This window comes from Mangifera indica, chromosome 15, assembly GCF_011075055.1.
Source record: "Mangifera indica cultivar Alphonso chromosome 15, CATAS_Mindica_2.1, whole genome shotgun sequence".
In the NCBI taxonomy this organism is placed as follows: Eukaryota; Viridiplantae; Streptophyta; class Magnoliopsida; order Sapindales; family Anacardiaceae; genus Mangifera; species Mangifera indica.
This window is the reverse complement of record NC_058151.1, coordinates 1,248,090-1,273,124: the sequence shown is the minus strand read 5'-3', so window position 1 is coordinate 1,273,124 and position 25,035 is coordinate 1,248,090. Positions and strand designations below refer to the sequence as shown.

Here is a 25,035-nt window from a genome sequence, read left to right as displayed (position 1 = left end):
ACGCTTCTGCTGACAGAGACGCCATTCACATAAGATTAACGAAGAAAAGAAACAAATCATGAGAGGATAAGCTAGTTCATTTTATTAATAATTTCACTTAGTGCCTTGTACATTTTCCTTGAAGCCAATATGCTGCTTCAAACACTACCTTCAATGGAGGCACTATACCCATTTTTATCATCATAAAACTTTGACCACAGCATTACACCTCCATAATTAGTCGACTTCTTAATTTCAGGAAGAATTTCAGAATTCAACACATCAGGAGGAATATACCCACTTCCAGCTGCAGCAGGGGCTGCTGGTAGCCCCAAAAAAAGCTTCGCACGTCCCTTCAAAGATGGAGCCCAATTGCTTTTCCATGACTTCAAAAGATTCAAACTGCTTCCTGAAGTGTATTGACATGGTGGGTTGTTGTAAAACTGAACCCAAACATAATCAAAAAGCCCTGTGTTAATTGCAGTTCCTAGAAGTCTGTCAGGAAATGGACACTGAGGAGCTGCTGTTAAATACACTTTTTTTCCAGGCTGACTGTGAGCTGATAAGAATCTAGCAAGATTATCCCAATGCTCAGTTGAACCACTTTCACTATCAAAATCAATTCCATCTAAAACAGCATCACCCAAAGGCCTGGATTTTGACTTTCCTCCCAAGAAGTTATTCCACAAATAATCTGCAACTTTTTTTGCATCAGCTGTAGAAGAGTGTAGTTTCCAATTCCCCCACCAAGAGAAAGCATCACTTTGATGCCTTGGCTCTGGCAATATTTTATGCCTCTGCCAACAATTTTGCACCCACCAGAATCCGGGTTGCAATGGCCTGCAAGGTTGAGTTGTGGGATCTGCCCACCGCCAAACTTGTTGAGAAATGCTATGTTTACATAGGCATAGTTTCCTGTGGCACATGTCGAGGTACGGTTACCCTCGTTGCCGTTTTGGCCCCAGTAGATGGCTATGCTGCCGCCATGGGAGGTTCCGATGAGCTGTGAAAATGCTAGCAGGAAGAGGAGTATTTGTGTGGCTTGAGATTTTGTTACCATTTTTTTTTGCAACTACGCTTATTTATGTGCTGTGGTTGGTCCTTTGTATAGAGAGTTTAAGCCCTAACGAGCTGGTGCTGAGAAGAATTGTTTGTACTCTTATTACCATATGTAAAACTTTGAATCTGACTTGAGAGGGTGCTTAAGTATGTTAAGAAAACTAAAAGAAAAACAAATAAGGAAATGTATAAATAATCCAAACAAAAATTTAGGATTTGCCTGGAAAACACAAAACAGAAAAATTAGATGCAGAAGATTGAGAACATTTCGCTATGAATTGAAAAAAAATTACAAGGTGAAGGAGAGAGTATATATCTCTCTGTTTGCAGAACTCACCTTTTATATCCAAATTCTGCTTGGCAGATGCTCGACACAATCGCAGGTTGCATGACTGTAATAGGTAGCACATTTTCTGCTTGCCAGCGCTTTATGGCAGGTTGCTGATATTCTATCTACTACCCATTGCATTTACTTTACTGTAATAAGAAATTAGTCTGCTGAATTATTGGTCAAATCTCGTAGCCCACCACTAATCTCTTTAAAAATCCATATCTCAAATCCGTACTTCTTAAATTCGGGTAATCTCTTACAAAATTTGAGTTACTACTATACAACAAAACAAGTAGTTCATAGACAATGTTTAGGTTTTAGCATATTTTAAGCAATTTGATGATTATTTGCTAGTGTTGCAGGCCTGCGGCTTTAACAGACATGTCAAAGGCAGTGCTTAGTCAGCCTTTAACGCAACTGCTTTTTCTCACAGCATATAAGTGACTGCTTTCAATCATAAAATTCTCTAGTGAAAAAGAGGAGATTAATTTCAAAGAAAGCATCAATTTCTGAATGTGTCTGAAGAGTAAAAAGTTACGGGGTTTGACAGTTTAGATGAACATGATTGATTCTGCTACAAGAGAAGCCCATGTTTGTCAGAAACAACTGCTAAGATACAATATAACCTCTCAATCAACATTTCCATTAAAAATTTAAAGAATACAAGAACACAAAGCAGATTCTTGCACTTGCTGAGCTGGGAAGCTTTTCTTCAGAGCAAAAGCAAGCGAAAAATCAGAGGCAGATTACCCATGAATGTGGTTATTTAACCCCATGCTAAAGCTCACCTTTGAGCCGTGCTTCAATTGCTGTGGTGAGCCCATTATTAGCATCAAAATTTTCAGTCCATCATTGCCATTTAAACAGCCATATGAAGTCACCTAGATAGCATTAATGATACAAAGCTGTGAAGCAGGCTGCATTTAATCAGCAGGACCAGAAAAAAAAAATTGACAATTTGAATTATTGCAAACTCCTCTGCCCAAGATCATGGTGGTCGCAATATTCCCAAGTTATGGCTTTTAACTAAGCTCCCTTTCTTTCATATAAATTAGTTCAGACAAATCTAAATCTGAGCAACACACTGCAAGGTGACAGTACTTCCCCAAATATGGCTTCACCAATAATCCCCACATGAGCAGACGCCATTTTGGAAATGGTGAAACCTGTTAGTATCCCTGATTGTGATATCACGCTCAGCAATCTTGGAAATAAGCTTAGCTGCTATATGGCAATCACCACAAATTCGAAGGTTCTTGGTGACCCTTATTGGTGTTCTAGGTTTGGTATTCAGTATTGCAAAGACAATGGCTAATTTCTCACTGTGAATTGCCAGATGACATTCCTTATCTTCTTCCTCCACATCATGAAGGGCTGAATCAGTCTCTGGAATATAACCTGCCTCTTTCATTTTCCCTACTAATATATCCAACTCCTCATAGATCTCCTTGGACTGTGCATGTGATCTGTCGCCAGCAAGAAAGGTGTACACTTGATCATTGACCTCAACATTGCTAGCACCAGGCATTTTCTTGATACCTTTTCTTTTCATGATTGATCTGACAATTGTAACATCTTCCCATCTACCAGCCTTAGCATAAATGTTAGATAATATAACATAATAACCAGACTGCTCTGGAGCTAATTGAAAAAGATGATCGGCAGCAAGAAGCCCAATATCCATGCTAGAGTGCACCCGACAAGCACCCAACAGAGTCCCCCATACTCTTTCATTAGGTTCCACTGGCATCTTCCTGATAAAAGTATATGCTTCCTCTACTCTCCCAGCCCGTCCTAAAAGATCCACCATGCAAGCAAAGTGTTCTATCCTTGGAATTATCTTATACTGCTCAGTCATCAAGTTAAAGTAATATCGTCCCTCCTCCAACAAACCGGCATGGCTACAAGCTGACAGAACTGAAACAAAGGCAATGGAATCAGGAGATAGACCTGAGCTTTGCATTTTTGAGAAAAGTGCAACAGAATCATGACCCTGCCCACTCATTCCATAAGCAGAGATCATAGAAGTCCATGACACAACATCTCGAAATTTCATTTGATCAAACACTGCCCTAGCTTCTGTTAAACTTCCACATTTTGCATACATATCAATCAATGCATTCTCCAAAAGCAAATTTGGCCGAAGTTTCTTCTTCTCAACTAAATAATGGATCCGCCTTCCCAGCAGTAAAGCTGAAAGATCTCCACAAGCAGGAAGAACACTAGCAAAAGAGATTGCGTCAGGTTCAATACCATGCTCTTGCATGTGCAAATACAAATCAACTGCTTCAGCAGGCATTGAATGATTAACATACACTGCAATCATCACATTCCAGGAAACCAAATTCTTTAACTTCAAGAACATTTCTTTAACATACAAAACATTGTCCAACGACGTATTAGTCACAGCTGGCAATAGGCTAGCCATAGTGCCAGCATCAGGTTTTACCCTTAGTAACTCCATTTCTCTGCAAACTACCAATGCATCATCAAACCTACCATTTTGTGCATAACCAGCAACCATTGAATTCCACGAAATAACATCTCTACTTGGCATCTCATTAAGAACTTGTCGAGCCTCTTTCAAAAAACCACATTTCCCATACATGGCAACCAACCCATTTCCAATAAATAAATTAGAATCAAGCCCAACTTTTGCAACAGCACTGTGAATTTGCAAACCAACCCAGATGTTATTCAACCCAGAAGATGCCTTTAAGACACAAGGGTATGTATAATGATCAGGATCGATTCCATAGCTAGACATAGTTTTATAAAGAAGAAGAGCATCATGATACAAGTGATTGTTCACATAGCTTCTGATCATAACATTAAAGAAAACAACATTCTTGTCAGGAATTTCATCGAATATGTTGCGTGTGGCGCTTGTTTGTCCGCAAGCAGCGCAAACCCTCATCAATTTGATTCCCAAAGCGGGATTCGATTGAAGATTTTGGTCAATTAATATCTTGGCATGGAGTTTTTTCAACGTTTTGATATCTGGGCATTGGTCCAATATTTTGCCACACAAGTCTTCAATGAGGACTGCGTTTTGGGCTGATGAAACTATAGGCTTGAGTTGTTTGGCTGTTTGGCGGTAAAGAGGAATTACAGCTTTCATGAATCAGGGCGCTACCTTTGAAAACATGCTTATTGCCTCATAAACCTTGGCAGATATGATAAACCGAAAGGTATAAAGATAATGAAGGTCCATGACCCTTGATGGATGCCATCAACGTATGCGACGGGCTTGGCTAACTTTGTTTTCAACGAGTCGCCCATGATTAGATGTTTTATTTCATGGCATGCGGTATTAAGCATTGTTTTAAAACCTAGGTCCCATGGGTCCAACCGATTCGATCAGGATCCGATGATTAGTGTAATACCCTCAGATATATTTCAGGGGTAATTAGGTTTTTTGACCCTGTTTTGAGATTTTTCTCATTTTAAATATATACATGTTTGGGTGTGTTATATATATATATATATATATATATATATATATATAAAATATATATAAAAAAAAAAAAGAAAAAGAAAAAAGAGATAAAGATGTTTATAAAAAAGAGAAAAGACAAAAGGAAGCTTTAAATTTTTCTATCATCTTCTTCTCCCGTAAAGCTCCAGCAGCCAGCCTCCTTCATGTTCTTTTCTTTTGTTTTGTGAAGCCAAAGGAAGAAATTGAAGAGATATTGGAAGATAAAATAAAAATATAAAAAAGAGAAGTACCTTGGAAGCTTTGGAAGCAAAACAAAGAGGAGGAAGCCAACTTGCAAAGATTTGGTTTGAAACAAGGTAAGGGGTATCCTCCTTGATATGTTACATATTTTAGACTTTTGGTTCCTTGGATCTATGTTATAAATAATGAATTTGAAGTTGAGGAATGTTGTTTTGTCATTTGGGATGTCTATGTGTGTTATTTTGTTCATGGCAGAAAGTTGCATGATATTTACAGTTTTTGCCACTAAGTTCGTCCCATGTTTTGGCTGTCTTATCTGATGAATTATGAGTGCTATTATATCTTGTTGGAAAGCTCTTTGAATCCACTTTCGAATAATATATAACTTGTATGAATTAGAGATCATTTGGACTGTTAAATATTATATGAACCAAAAAGACTGTTTTACTAAATAAACAGAGGAGGCAGTTTTGTCATTGCGTTTATCTCACGTTTTGACTGTCTTATCTATGGAATTATGAGTGATATTATATCTCGTTGGAAAGCTCTTTGAATTCTATTTTCAGTGATATATAGTTTGTATGAATTGGGGATCATTTGAATTTTTAAATATTGCATGAACCACAAGGACTGTTTTACCAAATAAACAGGGGAGACAGTTTTTGCCACTGATTTTATCTCATATTTTGACTGTCTTATCTATTGAATTATGAGTGCTATTATAGCTTGTTGGAAAGATCTTTGAATCCTCTTTTCAACGATATATAGCTTGTATGAATTAGAAACCGTTTGAGCTGTTAAATTGTATGAAAAAGAAGGCTGCTCTGCTATATGACTATTTTGTGAACAGTATTTCGTAGTTTTGGGCAGGAAAGAAAGAAAGAAAGGAAGAAGAAAGAAAAGAAAGGAAAGGAAAGGAAAGAAAAGAAAAGAAAGGAGACAAAAAAAAAATAGACGCTCTGAATATTAATTCGTAACATTTTTCATTTGATGGGTAATACTTCTAGGGAGAGATGTTACAATTAGTCTGGTTAAGAACATTATCTATATATATATATATATATATATATATATATATATATATATATATATATATATATAAAAAACATTGGATCAAATTGATTTAGAGTTAAATCGAACGAATATCACTGGATCAATACATCTTCTTTTAAGTGTGTAATTGGCTAAACTTTGTTTTCAATTAAGAGTTGCCTCTGATTAGCACTTCAAATGATTGCATATTTGATTTTATGGCATATGATATCAGATTGACTCAAGGTTTAACTGAAGGAATCGCACTAAATTAATCCATCATGAATCATGCTTCGATCGAGATTTGATGGTTAGTTTAGTCTAAAACGATGTCTAAATGTATTGGACGTTGCTTAAATTGACTAGGAGTTAAACCAGACAAATGACACTAGATCAATCTATCATGCTTTAAACATGTAATTGACTTACGTTTTGTTTTCAACAATGGAATTGCCCCTGATCAGCACTTCAAATGATTAAATATTTTATTTGATGGCATATAGTACAAGACTAACAGTTAAATTGAGTGAATTGCATCTTGCATCCATCATAGAGTAAAAAAATTTGCATTTATTGAGGTTCGAACCGAGTCCATATGATAAACAATATATTTGATTATAATTTTATTCGATTAAATATTATTTTAATGTTTATTTTATATAGTTCAACAACCTGATATGTCAAGCCAGTCAAGACCTGAACCAGCATCTTGACCAGATCAAGGCCAGTCCAAACATGAAAAACATTGGTATTAAGGAAAAAGAGAACATATTTCTAATATACATTTATAAGATGACAAAAAAAAGTATATTTCAATACAATTTTACACATCAATATGAATTGATATGTAAAGTTTGCCTCTCATGCAAGATTCAGCTCAAACTGGAAATTAGTTTATTCCTGCATATAAATGGTAAAATACCAAATTTCAATTGAACATATTTCATATTAATTAGTAACTAATGCTAGATTTCAGATTTAAAAAAAGAGATACTCCTATAGCAAGACTTCTGCTTGATGGCTTGTTATATTATGACTGGAATTCCTGTAAATTGTAGGAGAGAATGAAGCTCTACAAAGTGACTGCCTAATAATAGCAAACTGAATATATTGAAATTAGAATAAAAAGAAATTAAATTTAGCACATTTCTGTCTCTGTATATAATTATAATGTTGAGAATGCTGTAATGTACATGGAATAAACTATCGAGCAGATGAAGTTACTTCAGTGCTACAATAAATTAATATTATAACTATTTTACAAAGAATTAAGAGTTGGAGGAAAAAGTACCAGCTCTAATGATCAAGTTGGGACCAAATTTGGCTGAAGCTTCATTAGTACAATTGCACATTATCAGCAGTTAACATTCTTTTCACAAAGGATTTCTGTAAGAATGCCACTCATTAGGATGGCTTAAAAGTTGCTGTGCTACCGGTTATCTTGAAACAAAGCCTTGGACACGGATCTGCAGTCTGAGAGCCAGAATCTTGATGGATATCGTCTTCTTCAATATCACTCCCTATTGAACAAGAACGTTTGATTCCTGTCATTGGAGTCTCACATACCTTGTCGTAGCCAGCCCTTTTCCGATCTTTCCTTTTCGTCAGCTTCCAATTTGACTTTGGTTTCATTGACTTTGACAGCTTTGGGGCCCAGACTCTCTGCAAATCTGGCACCCAACTTGTGAAAGATGCAAATCTTCGAGCCCTTTCTCTCCTCTCATGAGCTTCCATTAATTTTTGAGCATGCTCCTCCCTTTGAATACCATAAGGACTCTCATCATCATTTTCATGTGGCTGTACAGACTTACCTTCCATTGAGACTGATTTATTTACTTGAAGATTTTCACCTGTTTCATCCCTCCGCGATTGATTACTATCCTCACTATTGAGTAAATGGTTAGGACTTTCATCCTCCTCTTCAAACAGTAACAGGTCCATTTTTGTATAGATTCTGTGAACTATGTCACCAAGAGTGTCACAATACCTGAAATTATGCATATTCAAACATTACTATCATATATTTACTGTGTCCCTTGTCTAATCAATAATGGCGTGCTTGAATGTTTAACTGGAGAAAAAAATGGTGTTGAAGCTGAAGTGAATCTGTCAGCAAGCATATAATAAAAAAGGATCTGTGTTTATGCTCCAACTGTTTCTGTGTTGGTGGCTATGAATTAAGATTTAGAAATGAATTTTGTTTCTCATCAAAACGAAGTAACAAATACAATATACCATGATGTCATCCAAACAAGATGCTAAAGATAGCCTACATGGTGCAAAGCAATAATCTTCTAATAATGAATGAACACCCATTTGCCTTGACTTGGGTAGCAATTCCTGCATGTTATGTAAACATAATACTTTCAGATGTAGTTTATTTAAACACACATACCTATCTTTAATGATCTTTCGAACATAACTATCAAGGCTCCAATCACCAAAGAAGCCACCCTGCAGGTGGCACTGGATAGCCTCTAAAAGCAAGCAAATCTGCCTCACAAACTTCTGTTTCAAAGACTCCTCTATAATTGCTCCGATCTCTGATTGAAGAATTTCCATGCGAAACAAAATTTGTAGTTCATATCTTGTGCTCATTAAGGAAGTTTTGCAGTTCCATAAAAGAACCAATGCACAAAATACAGATTCCTTAATCACACACACACATTTGTAGATATAAAAGGAAGATCAAAGCATAGCATCCACATTAAAAGAAAAACAAAAAGGATACTCTCTAACTATACTTTCAGATCTAACTCCAGCAGGCCTTGGATCAGATGCCTGAGTGGAAGGATCATTGTTTTTGTGCACTGCAATCAAGTCCTTGGGCTCCCTAAGTAAAAGCTTTGTCAATTCAGTCACAGCTATGCTGCTACAAGCATCATCAGGTTTTACTGCTGGGGTTTGACTCTCAGAAGTGTTTTCAATGTCCTGCTTTTGATACAACCAATAAATGGATGAGTTCACAAGCCGCTCTGCCAATGCCCCCAAGTCTACTCCTTCAGATTCAAGACCTTGCTGCAATTTGTTGGTAAGATTGCTGAAAAAACTTTCAGAAGTTTCAGAGTGCATGTCAAGAGCAGCATCATCCTGTATTCTAGAAGCACCAGTCAAAATTTCCTCTCCCGTGGAAGCAGTTGAAGGTATTGGCTGTTCACTCTCTTGAGGCAACTCAGCTAGCCTAGTTTCTATTTCTTTTGGAATGCCCGTATGTTGCTCGGATCTCTCCCTCATCGTCAAGCAACAACTGCCAGATTTCTCAATCTGTTTCATCCAACACTTCAAAAATTTCAACTTCTTTGAGTTACATTCTGTGGCAAAGTATATCTCTTCTAAATCTACCATGGTGTTTTCAAAAGCTGCCTTACAGAAAGCATCCCATGTGAGATCTTGAAGCGAATGCAAATGTCTTTTTTTCCTTTTCCTTTTAACTTCCCTTAGTGCAGCAGGTCCATTTGATTTACAAGTCCCATTGTCCATTTTCATCACAAATGGTGCCGAATTCACCTCACCAAATTCATGTACTTCAATGCGAGAACAAAACTCATCATGTACAATAGATAAGAGAGCTGAGAAAATTGTGAAAGGCTTCAGGATACCCGTATGGGATTCACCATTGCCATTTAGAAAAGAAACCAAAGCCCAGTAACCTCTTCTGTAGAGGAAACACAGTAATATTTGCCAAATGGGTATGCCCTTCTTCTGCAGCAACCCTCCCATTTCCCTAGCAAGAATTTTTAGTACCTTGTCTGCAAAAAACTCACTAGAATTCTCCTTCCTCTCATTCACTGATTCTCCTGAAAATTCACGTACAAGAAGGGAATCCGAAAACAGCCCCTCAAAATTTACATCCTCCTCGTATTTATACACAGCCTTAACATGTAAGTTATTGATTCCATCGCCAAAGTCTCCCCAAGATCTTTTTTCCTTTTCAAATCCCTCAATTTGCGAATCCATGAATTCAACAGGAATGGAACTGTTTTCTCCTCTATTCCTAGAAAACATCTCAATATTGACCAATTCAAGATTACTAACCTTGCATTCTAAAGGCTTCCCACTTACATCTAATATCTCGAGACTCAATTGTGCTCGAATTGCTTTACAGTAATCATTATTACAATTTAAAAAATGGGAAGATGATGAAACTCCAATGCTCGGATAAATCAACCCAAAATGAACAAGACTAGAACCCAAAACAATTGAATCGCTAAAGCAAAACCCCCAACCTAAATCCCTAATCCCACCATAAAAAAGCCAAGATTTCAATTCAACTTCGTTAGCATCACCAGAATCTAATCCACATTTGACATCTACCCAACTAAAATGAATATCCCTACTACGAAAAGCATCATTTACACTTCCAAAAAACCCGCGAAACTTGCTGTTAAACAAATTCGCATCGCTCAAACACTCATCATTCACATCAACATCCAAGAACTCACTCAAACATTTCACAGATTTCAAAATTGGCGAAAACAAAACCACCAAATTCGACCTCACACAAACAGAATCAAGGATCTTGCCATCCGGGTCCCACGCGTAGTCATGAACAAGTTGACGCATGGACGCAGCAACATTGACAGCTCGGGCCGACGAAAACGACAGCGTTTTCGAGAAAAGATTTTTTAGAGAAGGATTAAACAGACATGTTTTTATTGATTGGACGGCGGTCTCCGGTTGGTCAAAGGAGAGTGAAAGAGACGGAAAAGGGAGCTTTGAGGAAGAGAGAAGAGGAGAGAAAGATGAAAAGAAGAATTTGAAAGCAAAGAGAGAGGATGAAAGAGGAGGGAATGAAATTAGGGTTTTTGTTGAAGCTGAGAGAATGGTTAAGTATGGCTCTGGATCTTCGAGATGAAGAAGTGGATTAAGGTCAATTAAGAGGACAATACGCTGCGTTTTGCTGTAGTCTAGGATTGAATCAAGCATAGTTGCCATTGAATGAAACAAGAAATATGTTTTTTCTTTTTCGAAAGTTTTTTTGCTTTCAGTCAGGGTTGAGATCTGAGTTCGGCTGAACAGCAGAGACGGAGAAGCGGAAGAAGAAAATGAAGAAACAAACGACGGCGTTTAAGTGCAGGCCTTTGGCGGGAAGGGGATGGCGGTAAAATAATTCTAATCTCTTTTTGCAATTAAACACGCGGAGCGCGTGTGTCTGGGTTCGCGATCTCGCGTATTCAGACGTCTGAGTACCGGCCCCGCGTACTTCGGCATTTGAGTACGCGGGACCGCGTGTCGGAGTTCAGAGTACGCAGAGCGCGCACGCCATAGCCTTTTTGGAAATTTTTGGGTGAGGGCAGCTTTAAAAATTTTCCCGAGCGGTTTTCTGATATTTTACATTTTAGAGTTTTTAATATTTATAATTTTAAGGGATAAATATTGAGAAATAAACTTAGTAGCCTTAAGAGTTTAGTTGAATTTTCCTAATATTTAATAATTTTTTTCCCAAAGGCAAATTACTCTCTTTAATATTTTAATAAAACTCTTTCCTAAACACAAATTATTCTTCTAAAAAAATTAATTTATAAAATATTTCTAAACTTAAAATAAAACTTAACAACTTACTTCAAAATATGGTTTCACAACTTTAGGTTATTCCACGCTACATCATCATCTCACACATATTTTACACCCAACCATCTTCTTGTCTTTATTTTGAGATTTTCAAACATTTTGCATCTTTTCCTTCTAACCTTCTTCTTGCCTTAGATCTTCCTTTATACTTTCTTTTTGTGTCTTACCCTTGTTTTTCTTTTTTGCTTTGAAAGACTTGGTCCCCATCATTCTCTAACAACCCGTCATCTTCTCCTATGCCATTGTTCATCATTCGAGCTAACTCAAACTCATTGTTTGGAATTCAAGTTAAGCTCATGTTAACCCTTATTTGAGTTTAACTTAGCTTGAATCCATATTTGTTGCAAATATATCAAATGATTTCTAAACCACTAGAAACAAGTTATCAATATTTTTTTCTCTTTAAATTCATTAAAATCCTCTGATTTTTTATAACCAACAAGAATTACAATCCTTTTTTTATCTATTCTTCAAAATTATTTTACATTAAATTTTAAGGATATCAAACAAGTATCAGGTAAAGTAGAGAGGTGCTATCAAAACAATTAAAGAAAATATCATGAAACAAATATTTCACTGTTATATCACCAAACACAGTTGTAATATACAGTTTTTGTATAAAGAGAAAAAAGAAACAAGTACACTTTTTGATAAAGAAGATATGAGGAGATACTAGGATTAAATATATGTGGTTGCAAAGCAAGAATTAAGGAAATTATATATTAGAGAATTATTATCTTTGACAAAAAAAAAAGATTTTAGGATTTGATGAATTTTTTTTTAAATAGAAAGAAGGGATATGATTGGATTGATTGAGAGATAAGAAAATATTAATTGATTTTAATTAAAAGAGTCTTTATCCCTTTGAATAGATCTTTATAGGCTATAAAATTGTTTTTCTAAAAGTTTAGACCTCACAAAAAAAAAAAATATTAGTTTTTTATTTCTATACTTGGCAATTGAAAAAGTGAGAGGTATAGAGTTATTTGGATCAATAAAAAGGGTTAGAGATTTGAGACAAAGTAAAGATATTGGTATCTCGTTAGGTGATTAAGGGCGTAGTTAAGAAATTGTTGAGGTAAGTAAAAGTTTACATAATATGTAATGATTTTTGTTCTATATAAAAAATGTTTATATGAGTATTTATGTTATAAAATTCTTTTTACTAAGATTGATAAATTATGTTAAGATTTTATTTTATGATTATATGTTAGAAGTATATAATTTTTTTATTTAAAATACTTTTGAAAAGTGTTTTGATATTTTTCTATAGAAGAAAACTTATGCTATATTATATGGTTGTTAAGACAAAAGTATTTGAATGAATTTATTGAATAAAGATTTTCTACCATTTTTCAAAGATAAAGATTTGTTAGAAAAACAAGTTTTATAAGATTTTTTTTATCGAATGTTCATAGTAAGATAAGGAATTGACGGATTTATGAATCGATAAATATGACTGAATCATAAAATATCCAGGGACATATGTTGAATGATGAAAGGTCTGCGGACCGATTATGAATATAAATACAATGAAAGGTCTACGGACCAATTATGAATATGAATATGATGAAAGATCTGTGGATCTGTTACGAATATGAATACGATGAAGGGTTTGCAGACCAATATAAATAAGAATATGAATTATGAAAAGTCTATAGACTTATGATGAATATGAATAAGAATTAGACTAAGTCACCATAGATATATGTGACACTATGTGACAAAGGCTAAACACAAATTTTATGTTTTCTATTTATGGTAATGTTTATGAATTATTTTAAGACTATCTTATGATAAATGATGGGTTTTGTTTCTCCTTATGATTAAAGAATATGAAATATTTATATTTGTTTTTCTTTAGGATAATGAATATGAACTTGTTTACATTGTTTTATTTTTTATAATTTATAGAAATGTTTCATTTTCGTTATGGTTAAGGAACATTAAGAGTTTTATTCATTTTTTTTAACTAATTATTTTGAAAACGAAGAAGTTTTACGGCGTTTATTTATTAAAAAGTTATGTATTATGTTTGTTTTTATTTATCGAATTGACAACTCACTCCTCGTCTCCTTTATTTTGCAGAATATGTTTTCTAGATTAGCTAGGAGGAGTAGAATAAAATGAACTCAATATGAGTTGAGAGATTGAAGAGTCTTAATGTCTAGATTTTATTGGTTATAAATATTGTAATTGTGAATTATTATTTATAAAACGTGGTTATGTTTAATTACTTTTGAGACTATTTTGGGCAGAATAAGAATATGTTATGCTATAGAATTATTTTTGTTTAGAATAAAATCATAGATTAAATGAGTTTTATATTTTCGAGCGAGTTTAGAATCTGGGGTGTTACAACAGCATTTGTAATTGCATTTCTTTCTGGTTTTGGATATTCTAGATAAACATTGCTAATAAGACCAAGCTGAAGCTGAATTGCTCATGGTCCTCCAAGTATGGCATTCTCAATATCTTCTCTACTCAATGCATAACTGAATCTTCTCTCCACATCTTTTTCCAGGTTCCCAGGTCCACTCTTCAAGTACCTGCATCGCAAGACACGATCATCTTGGCATTAACAGTCAATTAGACTACCACAGAGAATGCTGAATCAATATCATTTTTAATGATACAGTGTGCCTAATGCGTCCGTTGTAGGAAACCGGCAACAATAAAAACTCATTCTAAAAATGTTCTTGATATGCTAATCTTTAGTTCTTATCCTGACATGACTAAACCTTCTCAATAACTTATTGATATCCTCCAATGCAACTTCCAAATTTTGCAATACTTTCCCTCACACTTGGCTTACCCATTACAGCAATTTTGTCATGCTTTATAATTGTATAATAGCCATACAAGCAGAAGTAGGCTATTAGAAGGGTGTCTTATGTCTGGAAAAACTAGAAGCCTTTTGATTCTAAAGCTTTCAAGTACTTGCAACAATTCTGATCTCATTAATAATATCTAAAATTGATCACTTCAATATTAAAACATCAGTCATTATATTAACCAGGCAGCTATTCCTGGATAAATGCCATGCCATGCACAAAATCCAGCAACTCTACAAGCTCAGCATGTTGCTCCAAAAGAAAAAATAAACCCTGTGGACAGAAGTGGAAATAGACAACCAAAAACCAGTGATGAACCATCACAAGAGTCTAGATCCTGCTATGTCATGAAGACAGGATCAAGTTGATTTTAAACAGCACAGTCTCGCCCATGACTTTCTGGGATAAGAATTAACAGGATTTGAAATGCTGACTAATGTGACTTTGGCTGGTAGATGCATTAGTTAATCAGTGAGATACAGTCCTTTGAGAATCAGTGCATATATATTTCATGGCTATTGTCCTTTGGCAGGTATAAGGGTATACAAATCCAAGTGAATTTTAATTTATTAGAGTCTGGATGATGATGCCCACAGGCCTCAGCCTCAGACCTCCCTCTTGATCATCGTCACCCATTCTCTCCATTTAGTGTTCCATAACTCAATTGATATCACTTGAATACACGCACTGAAGCCTCATCTACCAATACCTAGCAAATAACACCTAAGAACACTATTGCAAGTTGCAGCTTTTACCCTTCACAGATTGAGTTATAATCTTCCCATAGAAAAAAGACTTGAACATTATTAAGAATAGTTGCCATCCCAAGGTTGAAAGCGATTAAGTAATCTCTCTGATCAACCAAAGAGTTACTTTTTATCATTTGGTACCTCCCATTATCTATTCACTAGAACAAACTTTCTCTTCTAACCAAATATTATTCAAACTTGATAAAGCCCTCATCACTAAAGTCTACACACATAAATGTAGAATTGAGAGCAGGGGAAACGAACAAGCAAAGTGTGCTAGAAAGGAGATGATTCAGGACAATTCTAATGGCACCTAGGTGTGGTCACGCGGGTTCTGGTGACTGGTAGAGCATGACAATCTGTTAAGCAGGAAGAAAAGAGAGTAAAGAGTGAGAGTGGAGGGGAGAAAAGCAAGCAGAATTTGGTAATCAGTTTTTGTTGAGAGTGCTGGCCTCTTGAACAGCCAAAAGTTTCTGCCTAATTTCTCCTGTCATCTTCTGATTTCATTTTCATTTTTTTAAGCCAAGAGGCAGTCCTGTAATTTGCTTATTGATCAATGAACCGTATCTTTGAGTGAAATTTCCAGCCCATTCTCTTAATCATTTCTAGATTTTTGTTCAAGCAATTCTTAGCATTTTCTGGTTTTGAAACAAACTCTTATCTACAACCCAAAGAAAACTATCACTACGCAATTCAGTTATTTCTAAGTTTATGTGACTTCATGTAACTAGTGATCAGCAATAGTAAATTTATTCATTTCCACATAACTTCTCAGCACCAAAAATCATTGAAACATGAAAATCGAAAATCAGAACTTTATCGCCAACAATAGAAAAAATCCAGTTACAAAAATCACTAAGCCAACACTAAAATAATTCAAGTTTTAACAAAAACCCAAATTTTGTTACCTTATGCAGAGGTCAGTGACATCAAGCGACAACTGAGCATGCCAATCAGTTTTTTCAATCAACCAAACAGCCCGGTTATCTTTACTCTGATAAAACCCCAAATTTCTGAGCCAAGCTTCAATGCAAGGCAAGCTGTGAGAATATAAAGGCTTAGACTCATCTGGGAGTCTCTTGAGCCACTCATCTTCTGTGGAGGACAGCTCTTCCTCAGCTTCAAACGGCTTGGACAAAACCAAGGTCAGAGCTTTTCTGGGAGAGTCAGAAATTGGGTTGAAACGTGATGGGGATTTGGAGAAAAGAGGAGGGCGTGAAGTTAAAAAAGAAGAAAACTTCGAAGGGGGGAAGAGTTTTGAAGAAGATATGAAAACTTTAGGGTTTGTAAATTTAGAAGAAGACATTTTAGACATGTCTTAGTTTTAATTGATTCTGTGCAAGAAATGAGGAGCAGAAATTTTAGTGTAGAGCAAACTTGTTTGTACTTTGGAAGTGATCAAAGCTCATTTCTCATTCATTATCCTCTTTCATTTTTGAGTTACAAAAAGGAAAATCCATAAATTTTTAATTTATCTGCAAAATATTTTTATGCCTTCTTAGTTCATTTTTAATTATTAATTAAAATAGTCATATATTCAGGAAACCATATTTTTCTTATTCCAAAATAAATGAAAATTTGTATACAAATAATGATAAGTTACAATACAAAATCATACGTAATACTATCCATTCCAGGTAGAAACCAAACCCATCCCATATTTAAATCAGATTTTCTCCCATTTTCCACCATTTCAAAAACTGAATAGCATTAATCTCAGACAATTTGCTGTGCTTTTTTCAACTTCAAATTCAAGAACCAAAGGAAAAAGGTTAGTTTTCTTGTGTTTATAAACTACATTTAGCCTGATTATTCGTTTTTCATGTTACTTTTGATGGATTTTATGGTGAACTATTATGTGAAGTTGCGTATGTTGAGCTTGCAGGAAGGAATATAAAAAATGATAAGAGATTTATGGATTATGTTCTGTGGGGAGTCTGGTTGTTCAGACATCGCTGGAAAGCCATGCAATTCTGACTTTTTGCCTCTCATTCAACCAAACTCATGTATTAATCATGCAGTCATCATTTGCCTTGATGTTTTGCTCCTGGTCATGTTCTTATTCCTTATGATTCAGAAGTCATCAGAAAGGCCTCATAATCCAGAACGTTTTCAACTATTTACACTGCTGAAAATAGCAGCTGCAGTTATTAATGGATGCCTTGGATTACAGTATTTAGGCTTTGGCATTTGGATTTTAGAGTAGAAGCTGAGGAAAACTCAGACTGTGTTACCTTTTAATGGGTGGTTACTTATGCTGCTTCAAGGTGTCACATGGTCAGTTGTGAGTTTGACAATAAGCCTAAAGGGAAGACATCTTCCAAGATCACCAATGCGACTATTGTCCATTCTTACCTTCTTGTTTTCTGGAATAGTCTGTGTTTTATCCATCTTTGCTCTTATACTTTTGGCAAAGAAATATCAATGAAAATAGCCTTAGATGTTCTTTCTTTCCCTGGAGGATTGTTGTTGATGTTATGTGCTTATAAGGGAAATAGACATGTAGGAAGTGACATGAAAGTTAGTGAAAGTGGTCTATATGACCCTTTGAAATGGTGAGGCCTATGGCATAAATAATATTGATTCTGTTAGTCAAGTTACTGGATTTTCCAAGGCTGGTTTCTTCAGTAAATTATCATTTTGATGGTTGAATCCATTGATGAAAAGGGGCAGGGAGAAGACTCTTGAGGATGCAGACATACGCAGTTTGTGCGAGGCAGATCGAGCAGAAAGCTGCTATCTCCAATTCCTTGATCAGTTAAACAAACAGATAAAAATCCAACCATCATCTCAACCATCAATATTGAGGACAATCATAATATGCCACTGGAGAGAGATTTTCATTTCAGGGTTGTTTGCTTTGCTAAAGATTCTCACGCTCTCTGCTGGTCCTCTGCTACTTAATGCCTTCATTTTGGTTGCCGAGGGAAAAGTGTCTTTCAAATGTGAAGGCCATATATTGGTCATAACACTTCTCCTTTCAAAGAATTTAGAATCCCTATCACAAAGGCAGTGGTATTTCAGAAGCAGACTGACTGGTCTGAAAGTAAGGTCTTTGCTCACAGCAGCCATTTACAAGAAGCAATTGACATTATCTAATGCTGCTAGGCTGAAGCACTCTAACTGGTGAGACAATGAACTATGTTACAGTGGATGCTTACAGGATTGCTTGGACGACAAGTCTACAACTTTGTATTTCCGTCATAATTCTCTTCCGTGCAGTGGGGTTGGCAACACTTGCAGCCTTGGTTGTTATAATTCTAACTATGCTATGCAACATACCACTAGCTAAGTTGCAAAACAAGTTCCAGAGCAAGCTCATGGTTGCACAAGATGAGAGGCTGAAGGCTAGTACTGAGGCTCTTGTGAACATGAAGGTTTTGAAATTCTATGCATGGGAAACCCATTTCAAGAAGGCTATTGAAAACTTACGAAAGGTGGAATATAGATGTTTAACAGCTGTGCAGTTGCGGAAGGCATATAATGGCTTTCTCTTTTGGTCATCGCCTCTTTTGGTCTCTGCTGCTACCTTTGGGCATGTTATTGCTAGTAATGTATTTACTTTCATTGCAACCATACGTCTTGTTCAAGATCCTGTTAGATCTATCCCAGATGTTATTGGAGTAGTCATTCAAGCAAAGGTTTCATTTGCACTTGTTGTAAAATTCCTAGAGGCACCAGAGTTACAGAGCTCAAATATCAAGCAAAAGGGAAACTTGGAGAATGAGAGCCACGCCATTTTCATCAACTCAGCCAATTTTGCTTGGGAGGAGTATTCTTTGATTCCTTTTCTGAGGAATATAAACTTACGGGTTAAACCTGGCAAAAAGGTGGCTATATGTGGGGAAGTTGGTTCAGGCAAATCGACTCTTTTAGCAGCCATTCTTGGGGAAGTTCCTAGTACTAAGGGAAGAATAAGTTGCTACTGTCCTTAACCCATCTTCTCTGATTTTCTCATTCACTGCCATACACTTCCAATGTTTGCAAGTCTTGCATTTATAAGCATTGATATTGGTTTGTGATCCTTCCATATCTTTAGATTCAAGTGCATGGAAGGATTTCCTATGTTTCTCAGACAACGTGGATCCAGAGTGGAAGTATAAGAGACAACATTTTGTTTGGGTCTGCTATGGACAACCATCGGTACCAAGAAACACTTGAAAGGTGTTCATTGGTGAAGGATCTCGAGTTGCTTCCTTATCATGATCAGACTGTAGTAGGCGAAAAAGGAGTTCATTTGAGTGGTGGGCAGAAGCAGAGAATTCAACTTGCTCGCGCTCTCTATCAGGATGCTGATATATATATGTTGGATGATCCATTTAGTGCTGTGGATGCTCATACAGCTACAAGTTTATTCAATGTAACTGCTTTTCTTTCCTCAACATGATCTCTATATAATAATTTGATTTTCGAGAAAGCTAATTTAAACTGTGTCAGGAATATGTTATGGGAGCAATCTCAGAGAAGGCAGTTTTACTTGTGACTCATCAAGTTGATTTCCTACCAGCATTTGATTCCGTTTTGGTTAGTGTACCCCTCAACTCCTTTGTTTCATTTAGATACCTGATCTATTTTTACTCTGAGGCTCTCAGTATGATTTAATTTCATCATTTTGGACCATGAATTCACTCCCTCGTTGCTTTAATGTTAAACCTTACGTTGGACCATTGTCTTTCTAGCATATGGATGGCTTTTTTTCACCAAATATTTTATAATGTAGCATTTGATTCTGTTTTGCTAATCTTTCTGATTCTGGATTGCACATATTACTTGATTTCCCATACAGTTAATGTCAGATGGGGAAATCCTGCAGGCAGCTACTTATCATCAGTTATTATCCGGAAGCAAAGAATTTCAGGCAAACAAAGAGACTGCTGGTTCTGAGCGGCTGACTGAGTTTCCTTCTCAGAAGCATTGTAGACCACCTAAGGAGATCAAGGAGGGTTATTTGGACCAACAATTGACAAAATCTGAAGGTGACCAGTAGATAAAACAAGAGAAAGTCAAAGGAGACACAGGGTTGAAGCCATACTTGCAGTACCTGATACACAACAAAGGTCTTTTGTTCTTCTTCATAGCTAGTATTTCTCAACTTTTAGTTGTGATTGCTACAATAACACAGAACTCTTGGATGGCTGCCGATGTAGATAATCCTCGCATTAGCACATTGCGGTTGATAGTCATTTACTTAGCGATTGGAATTGCCTCAACACTATTCCTGTTGTGCAGATCTCTTTCTACTGTTGTTTTAGGTCTTAGATCATCACAATCTCCATTTTCTCAGCTTCTAAATTCCCTTTTTGGTGCACCCATGTCGTTTTATGAGTCCACGCCCTTGGGAAGGATACTTAGTCGGGTAAGCCTCTTCATCAGCAAATGCATGTCTACGAGAGGGGTTAATAGATAAAATTAATAAATGTTTTCTGCATTTGAACTTTGATCCTTTTACAGGTTTCCTCCGATCTAAGCATTCTTGACCTTGATGTCCCGTTCAGTTTGATCTTTGTCGTTTCAGCTACCACTATTGCTTTATAGTAATCTTGGAGTACTAGCTTTTGTCACCTGGCAAGTCCTGTTCGTCTCAATACCTGTGGCTTTTATTGCCATTTATTTGCAGGTAATATGGAGCAAAATTTTCTACATGTTAACTGATCCTTTCTGGAAATATGGTGCTAGAGTAAAGAAGATATACCCAGCATTCCCTATTGTATATTTTGAAGTTGGCAAGATGAACCTTAACAAGTGAAGATTACTAATTATTACATTCTTCAATAGAGGTACTATTTTTCTACTGCAAAAGAATTGATGCGGACCAATGGCACAACCAAGTCCTTGGTGGCAAGTCATTTGGCTGAGTCAATAGCAGGAGCCATGACAATAAGGGGCTTTGAGGAGGAGGATCGTTTTTTCACAAAGAGCCTTGACCCCATTGAAACCAATGCAGCATGTCAATTGGGTTTGGCCTCCGAAACACAAATTTAAAACTCAGTCCTATAAGATCCGATCTAATACTATAGTGTGACGAATCTAATCTATGGGCCTTTCAGGCCGGGCTATGGGTTCTAATATTAAACCCATGGTTGGCCCAATCCATTACTAGTTAAAAAATTAAAAATTACAAAAAACAGAAGGCAAAAAGGCTTAAGCAGCTCCCACAAAGGCAGAAGCCTTTCAACTTTTTTTTTTTTAAATTTATTTATTTATTTTTCTTCGTATAAATCAATCTAACTCTTTATCGATTTCAATTTCTCTCAATCTTAATTCTTTTATTATATTCTCAATCTCATTTTCTCTTATTAACTCTCTTTCGAAAATTATTTAAATTCACAAATAATAATTATTTGTGTCTATAATTTCATTTTAATTTTATCATTACAAAATATTACAAAAAGATCCAATGCCAAAAGAATTCAGAGATTTAGATATTAAAGATAAGCAGATAAATGGTATAATATATATTTTTTATTTATGGTTGTAATTTATACAATATGTAAATCAAATTATTTGTACTATATTATAAACTTATAATATTTTTTATCATATAACTACAATATTCTTTCACCACAAATGAGTGATTATAAATAAAATATTTAAGGTATTATTTTTATTTTAATAATTAAAAAATAATTTATATTTAAAAATTTAAATTAAAATTTTTTTTAAAATTATTTAAATGGTCGGCCCAACCCGTTTATATATAAGGTCAGGTTTTGGGTTTTAAAAAACATATGAGCTAACCCAACTGGAAGGCCCATTACTGTATAGGCCTTGAGCCAGGCCAGCCCATAAGCTCAATAGGCTGGGCCGGAGCCGGCCCGGCTTGGCCCATTGCCATGTCTGCCAATGCTGGTCCTTTCTTTTACAATTTTGCTGCAAATGAGTGGCTAATTCTGCGTTTAGATGCGCTATGTGCAGCTGTTGTCTCCTCAGCAGCACTCTGCATGGTTTTGCTTCCTCCTGGAACTCTTGGCCCAGGTGAGTACAATTTGTATCCTCTAAGAGCCAGTGCTATCTTCTAATTCTCCGATGAAACTACTAATTCTTATACAAAAACTTACGTGCAGGATTTATAGGAATGGCATTTCATTTAATGTTTCCCTAGTTGTGTCAATCCAAACCCAGTGTACAATAGCAAGTCATACCATTTCTGTAGAAAGACTAAACCAATACATGCATGTACCAAGCGAAGCCCCTGAAGTTATTGAAGACAATCGCCCCCCATCCAACTGGCCGGCTGTGGGCAAAGTTGATATATGCGATCTACAGGCAAAGCTTTTCTATATATATGTTTTACTGTTTCTTTCTAACTGGTGATTATCAGTATTCTGAGAAACTGTTGATCAAGCAGATAAGATATAGACCTGATGCACCACTAGTCCTTCGGGGTATCAGTTGCATATTTGAAGGAGGGCACAAAATTGGTATCGTTGGGAGAACTGGCAGTGGGAAGACCACTCTGATAAGTGCTCTATTTCGATTAGTGAAGCCTGCAGGAGGGAAAATTATAGTAGATGGCATTGACATATGTAAGATCGGGCTTTGTGACCTGAGGTCGCATTTTGGTATGATACCTCAGGATCCTACGCTTTTCAGCGGGACTGTGAGGTTTAATTTGGATCCTTTGTCTCAGCATACAGACCAGGAAATATGGGAGGTAAATGTGCCAATACTTTTCAGCTTCTGGTTAATGTTTAGGATCTACATGCTGATCATTTCCTCTCCAATTAGGTAGGTGTTAGGAAAGTGTCAACTTCAGGAAGTTGTCCAGGAAAAAGAAAAGGGCCTTGACTCCGTAGTTAAGTATTCTGACCTTAATGAAATTTTCAGGATTTTATGTTGTGAATTGATATTAACTATAAATTGGTTTTATAGTTGTGGAAGATGGCTCAAATTGGAGCATGGGGCAAAGACAGCTATTTTGTTTGGGGCGGGCGCTTTTGAGGAGAAGCCGGATACTCGTGCTAGACGAAGCAACTGCATCGATTGACAATGCAACTGACACCATCTTACAGAAAACTATTCAGAACCAAATTTGCAGATTGCACTGCGATCATTGTGGCTCACAGGATACCGACTGTGATGGATTGCACTATGGTGCTTGGCATTAGTGATGGTGAGTGACTCAGTCCCATGTTCGAGCTTCACAAACTTCATAATAAGTGAGCTCTGCTTGTGCTTCATTCTTGAGTTTTCTTTTGCTCATTAGCAATATGGCATATAATACTACAGAGGCTTTTAGAATTTAAAGAAAGAGTTTTCGAAATGTTGCAGGAGAGCTTGAGGAGTTTGATGAGCCAATGAAGTTAATGAAGCAAGAAGGTTCATCGTTTGGGCAATTTGTAAAGGAATATTGGTCTCACTTGCAGTCTGCAGAATTACATTGAAGCTAAATCTTCTAGTAAATATCTCTTGCCTCGGCAGCTAGAATTGCATGGCTTTCCAACAGTGTCTCCCCACAGAACATTATCCATAAATTTCTTACATTTTTTATCTCTCTTTCTCCAAGCTCTCCAAATAGAAATGTCAGTTCTATTTCCAAAATTGGCTCTTTATCCCATCTCTCTTTGAGTGGAGAGAAAATTTTCTGATAAAAAGAAAGACAGAAATGACATGTAAAATCCCGCAACTGAGGACGAGACTCCATTAGAGCTTTGCTAGTCATAAACATGAATTAGCAGTGACAAAAACAATGAAAAGTCTACAGTCCAACTCTCTCTCTGTGATTAGTAAGTACCCTAGAGTCTACAAGGAGCTGAAGAGAAAATGTTGATGTAAAACTTCACAGAAATTTAAACTATGAAAAAATCCGCCTCCATTAAAAAATTCTGGGTAGTAAGAGAGGCAGAAAGAGGGAAATTTCCAACATGGGTTTCTCCAATTCGTTGGCTGTTGATATTAGATACTCATAGATAACACATCATCATGGTTTTACTTCGGGAGTTTGTAACTCAGCATTGTCAATATATTATTTATTTTAGATATACAGTATATCATAATCCTTACCATGTTAAATGAACATACACATCTAACATCTGTTGTGCTTTACGCTATGAAATTTAGAGTGTTGGCTTCCAAGTTACTTGCAGTAAAAAAATAGGTTGCACACATCCTAAGGGATTGTGTCATTACAGTCAGTAAATATGTGAAGGATAAATCTAACTTAGATTTTCAACATCAAAACTTGGTGTAGTGATTATGAGTTTAATTATTGTATCACAAATTTATTCATTCAATAAATACAGGTAGAATACCTGGTTAAAAAGAGAAAAAAGGATAAATCTGATTTCCCATGACTAAAATCAATTAAATACTAAGATTAAAGGATGGCGGCTGATTCAGAACTAATTATGCGCCATGGGAGAAGCCGTTGGAAATCAGATGAGAAATGGTGCACTTTGGCTCATTGCTTTTTATAAAAAGAAGCATAAGAGTTTGAATACAACTAATACAATCTTTCAAATAGAGATGGCAACAGGAAGGGGCAGGGAGGGGATTTCAATCCCCGTCCCCATCCTTGTAGAGGATATTAATCCCGTCTCCAGCCTGTCCCCGTTACGGGGATAAAAATGATTCTCTGTCCCCTCTCCGTAAAGAAAAATCCTTTCTCCATCCTCTCTCCGTTCCCGCGAGAAAAAATCTCTCTTTCATACCCGCAAAAAAAATCTCTCATTTATACTTTCTAAACACAATATAAATATATTAAATAACAAAATTAAGTAAAATTAAAATTAACCCGCTATTTCAAATATTACAAATATAATATATTAACTACTTTAATATGTATAACAAAAACTTAAATAA

General features: G+C 36.0%; 3 protein-coding genes and 2 pseudogenes across 4 annotated transcripts; 1 reads left to right on the top strand and 4 right to left on the bottom strand.

The window, feature by feature from the left end:
- Window positions 1–62: 62 nt before the first annotated feature.
- LOC123197293 lies at window positions 63–1,735 on the bottom strand (annotated as a pseudogene).
- A 249-nt stretch (window positions 1,736–1,984) lies between these two features.
- Window positions 1,985–4,651, bottom strand: LOC123197292 (putative pentatricopeptide repeat-containing protein At3g49142). The gene has a single exon (XM_044611515.1). The coding sequence runs from the start codon at window positions 4,488–4,490 to the stop codon at window positions 2,487–2,489; it is 2,004 nt and encodes a 667-aa protein (XP_044467450.1). The 5' UTR covers window positions 4,491–4,651; the 3' UTR covers window positions 1,985–2,486.
- Window positions 4,652–6,894: 2,243 nt separating this feature from the next.
- LOC123197414 lies at window positions 6,895–11,332 on the bottom strand. 2 transcript variants are annotated; one of them, XR_006497871.1, is made up of 4 exons: window positions 8,812–11,332; window positions 8,476–8,667; window positions 7,372–8,067; window positions 6,895–6,980 (listed from the first exon to the last, which is right to left on the bottom strand). XR_006497871.1 is itself a non-coding variant. In XM_044611714.1 (3 exons), exons 1-3 carry the CDS (start codon window positions 11,013–11,015, stop codon window positions 7,485–7,487), a joined length of 2,979 nt encoding a protein of 992 aa, XP_044467649.1. In that variant the 5' UTR covers window positions 11,016–11,332; the 3' UTR covers window positions 7,165–7,484. The 2 variants fall into 2 exon arrangements, 1 of the variants encoding a protein (XP_044467649.1); XM_044611714.1 differs by lacking the exon at window positions 6,895–6,980 and having other exon boundaries at window positions 7,165–8,067.
- A 2,626-nt stretch (window positions 11,333–13,958) lies between these two features.
- LOC123197440 lies at window positions 13,959–16,697 on the bottom strand. Its single transcript, XM_044611753.1, has 2 exons — window positions 16,143–16,697; window positions 13,959–14,200 (listed from the first exon to the last, which is right to left on the bottom strand). Exons 1-2 carry the CDS (start codon window positions 16,547–16,549, stop codon window positions 14,095–14,097), a joined length of 513 nt encoding a protein of 170 aa, XP_044467688.1. The 5' UTR covers window positions 16,550–16,697; the 3' UTR covers window positions 13,959–14,094.
- Window positions 16,698–17,134: 437 nt separating this feature from the next.
- LOC123198028 lies at window positions 17,135–24,215 on the top strand (annotated as a pseudogene).
- Window positions 24,216–25,035: the final 820 nt, after the last annotated feature.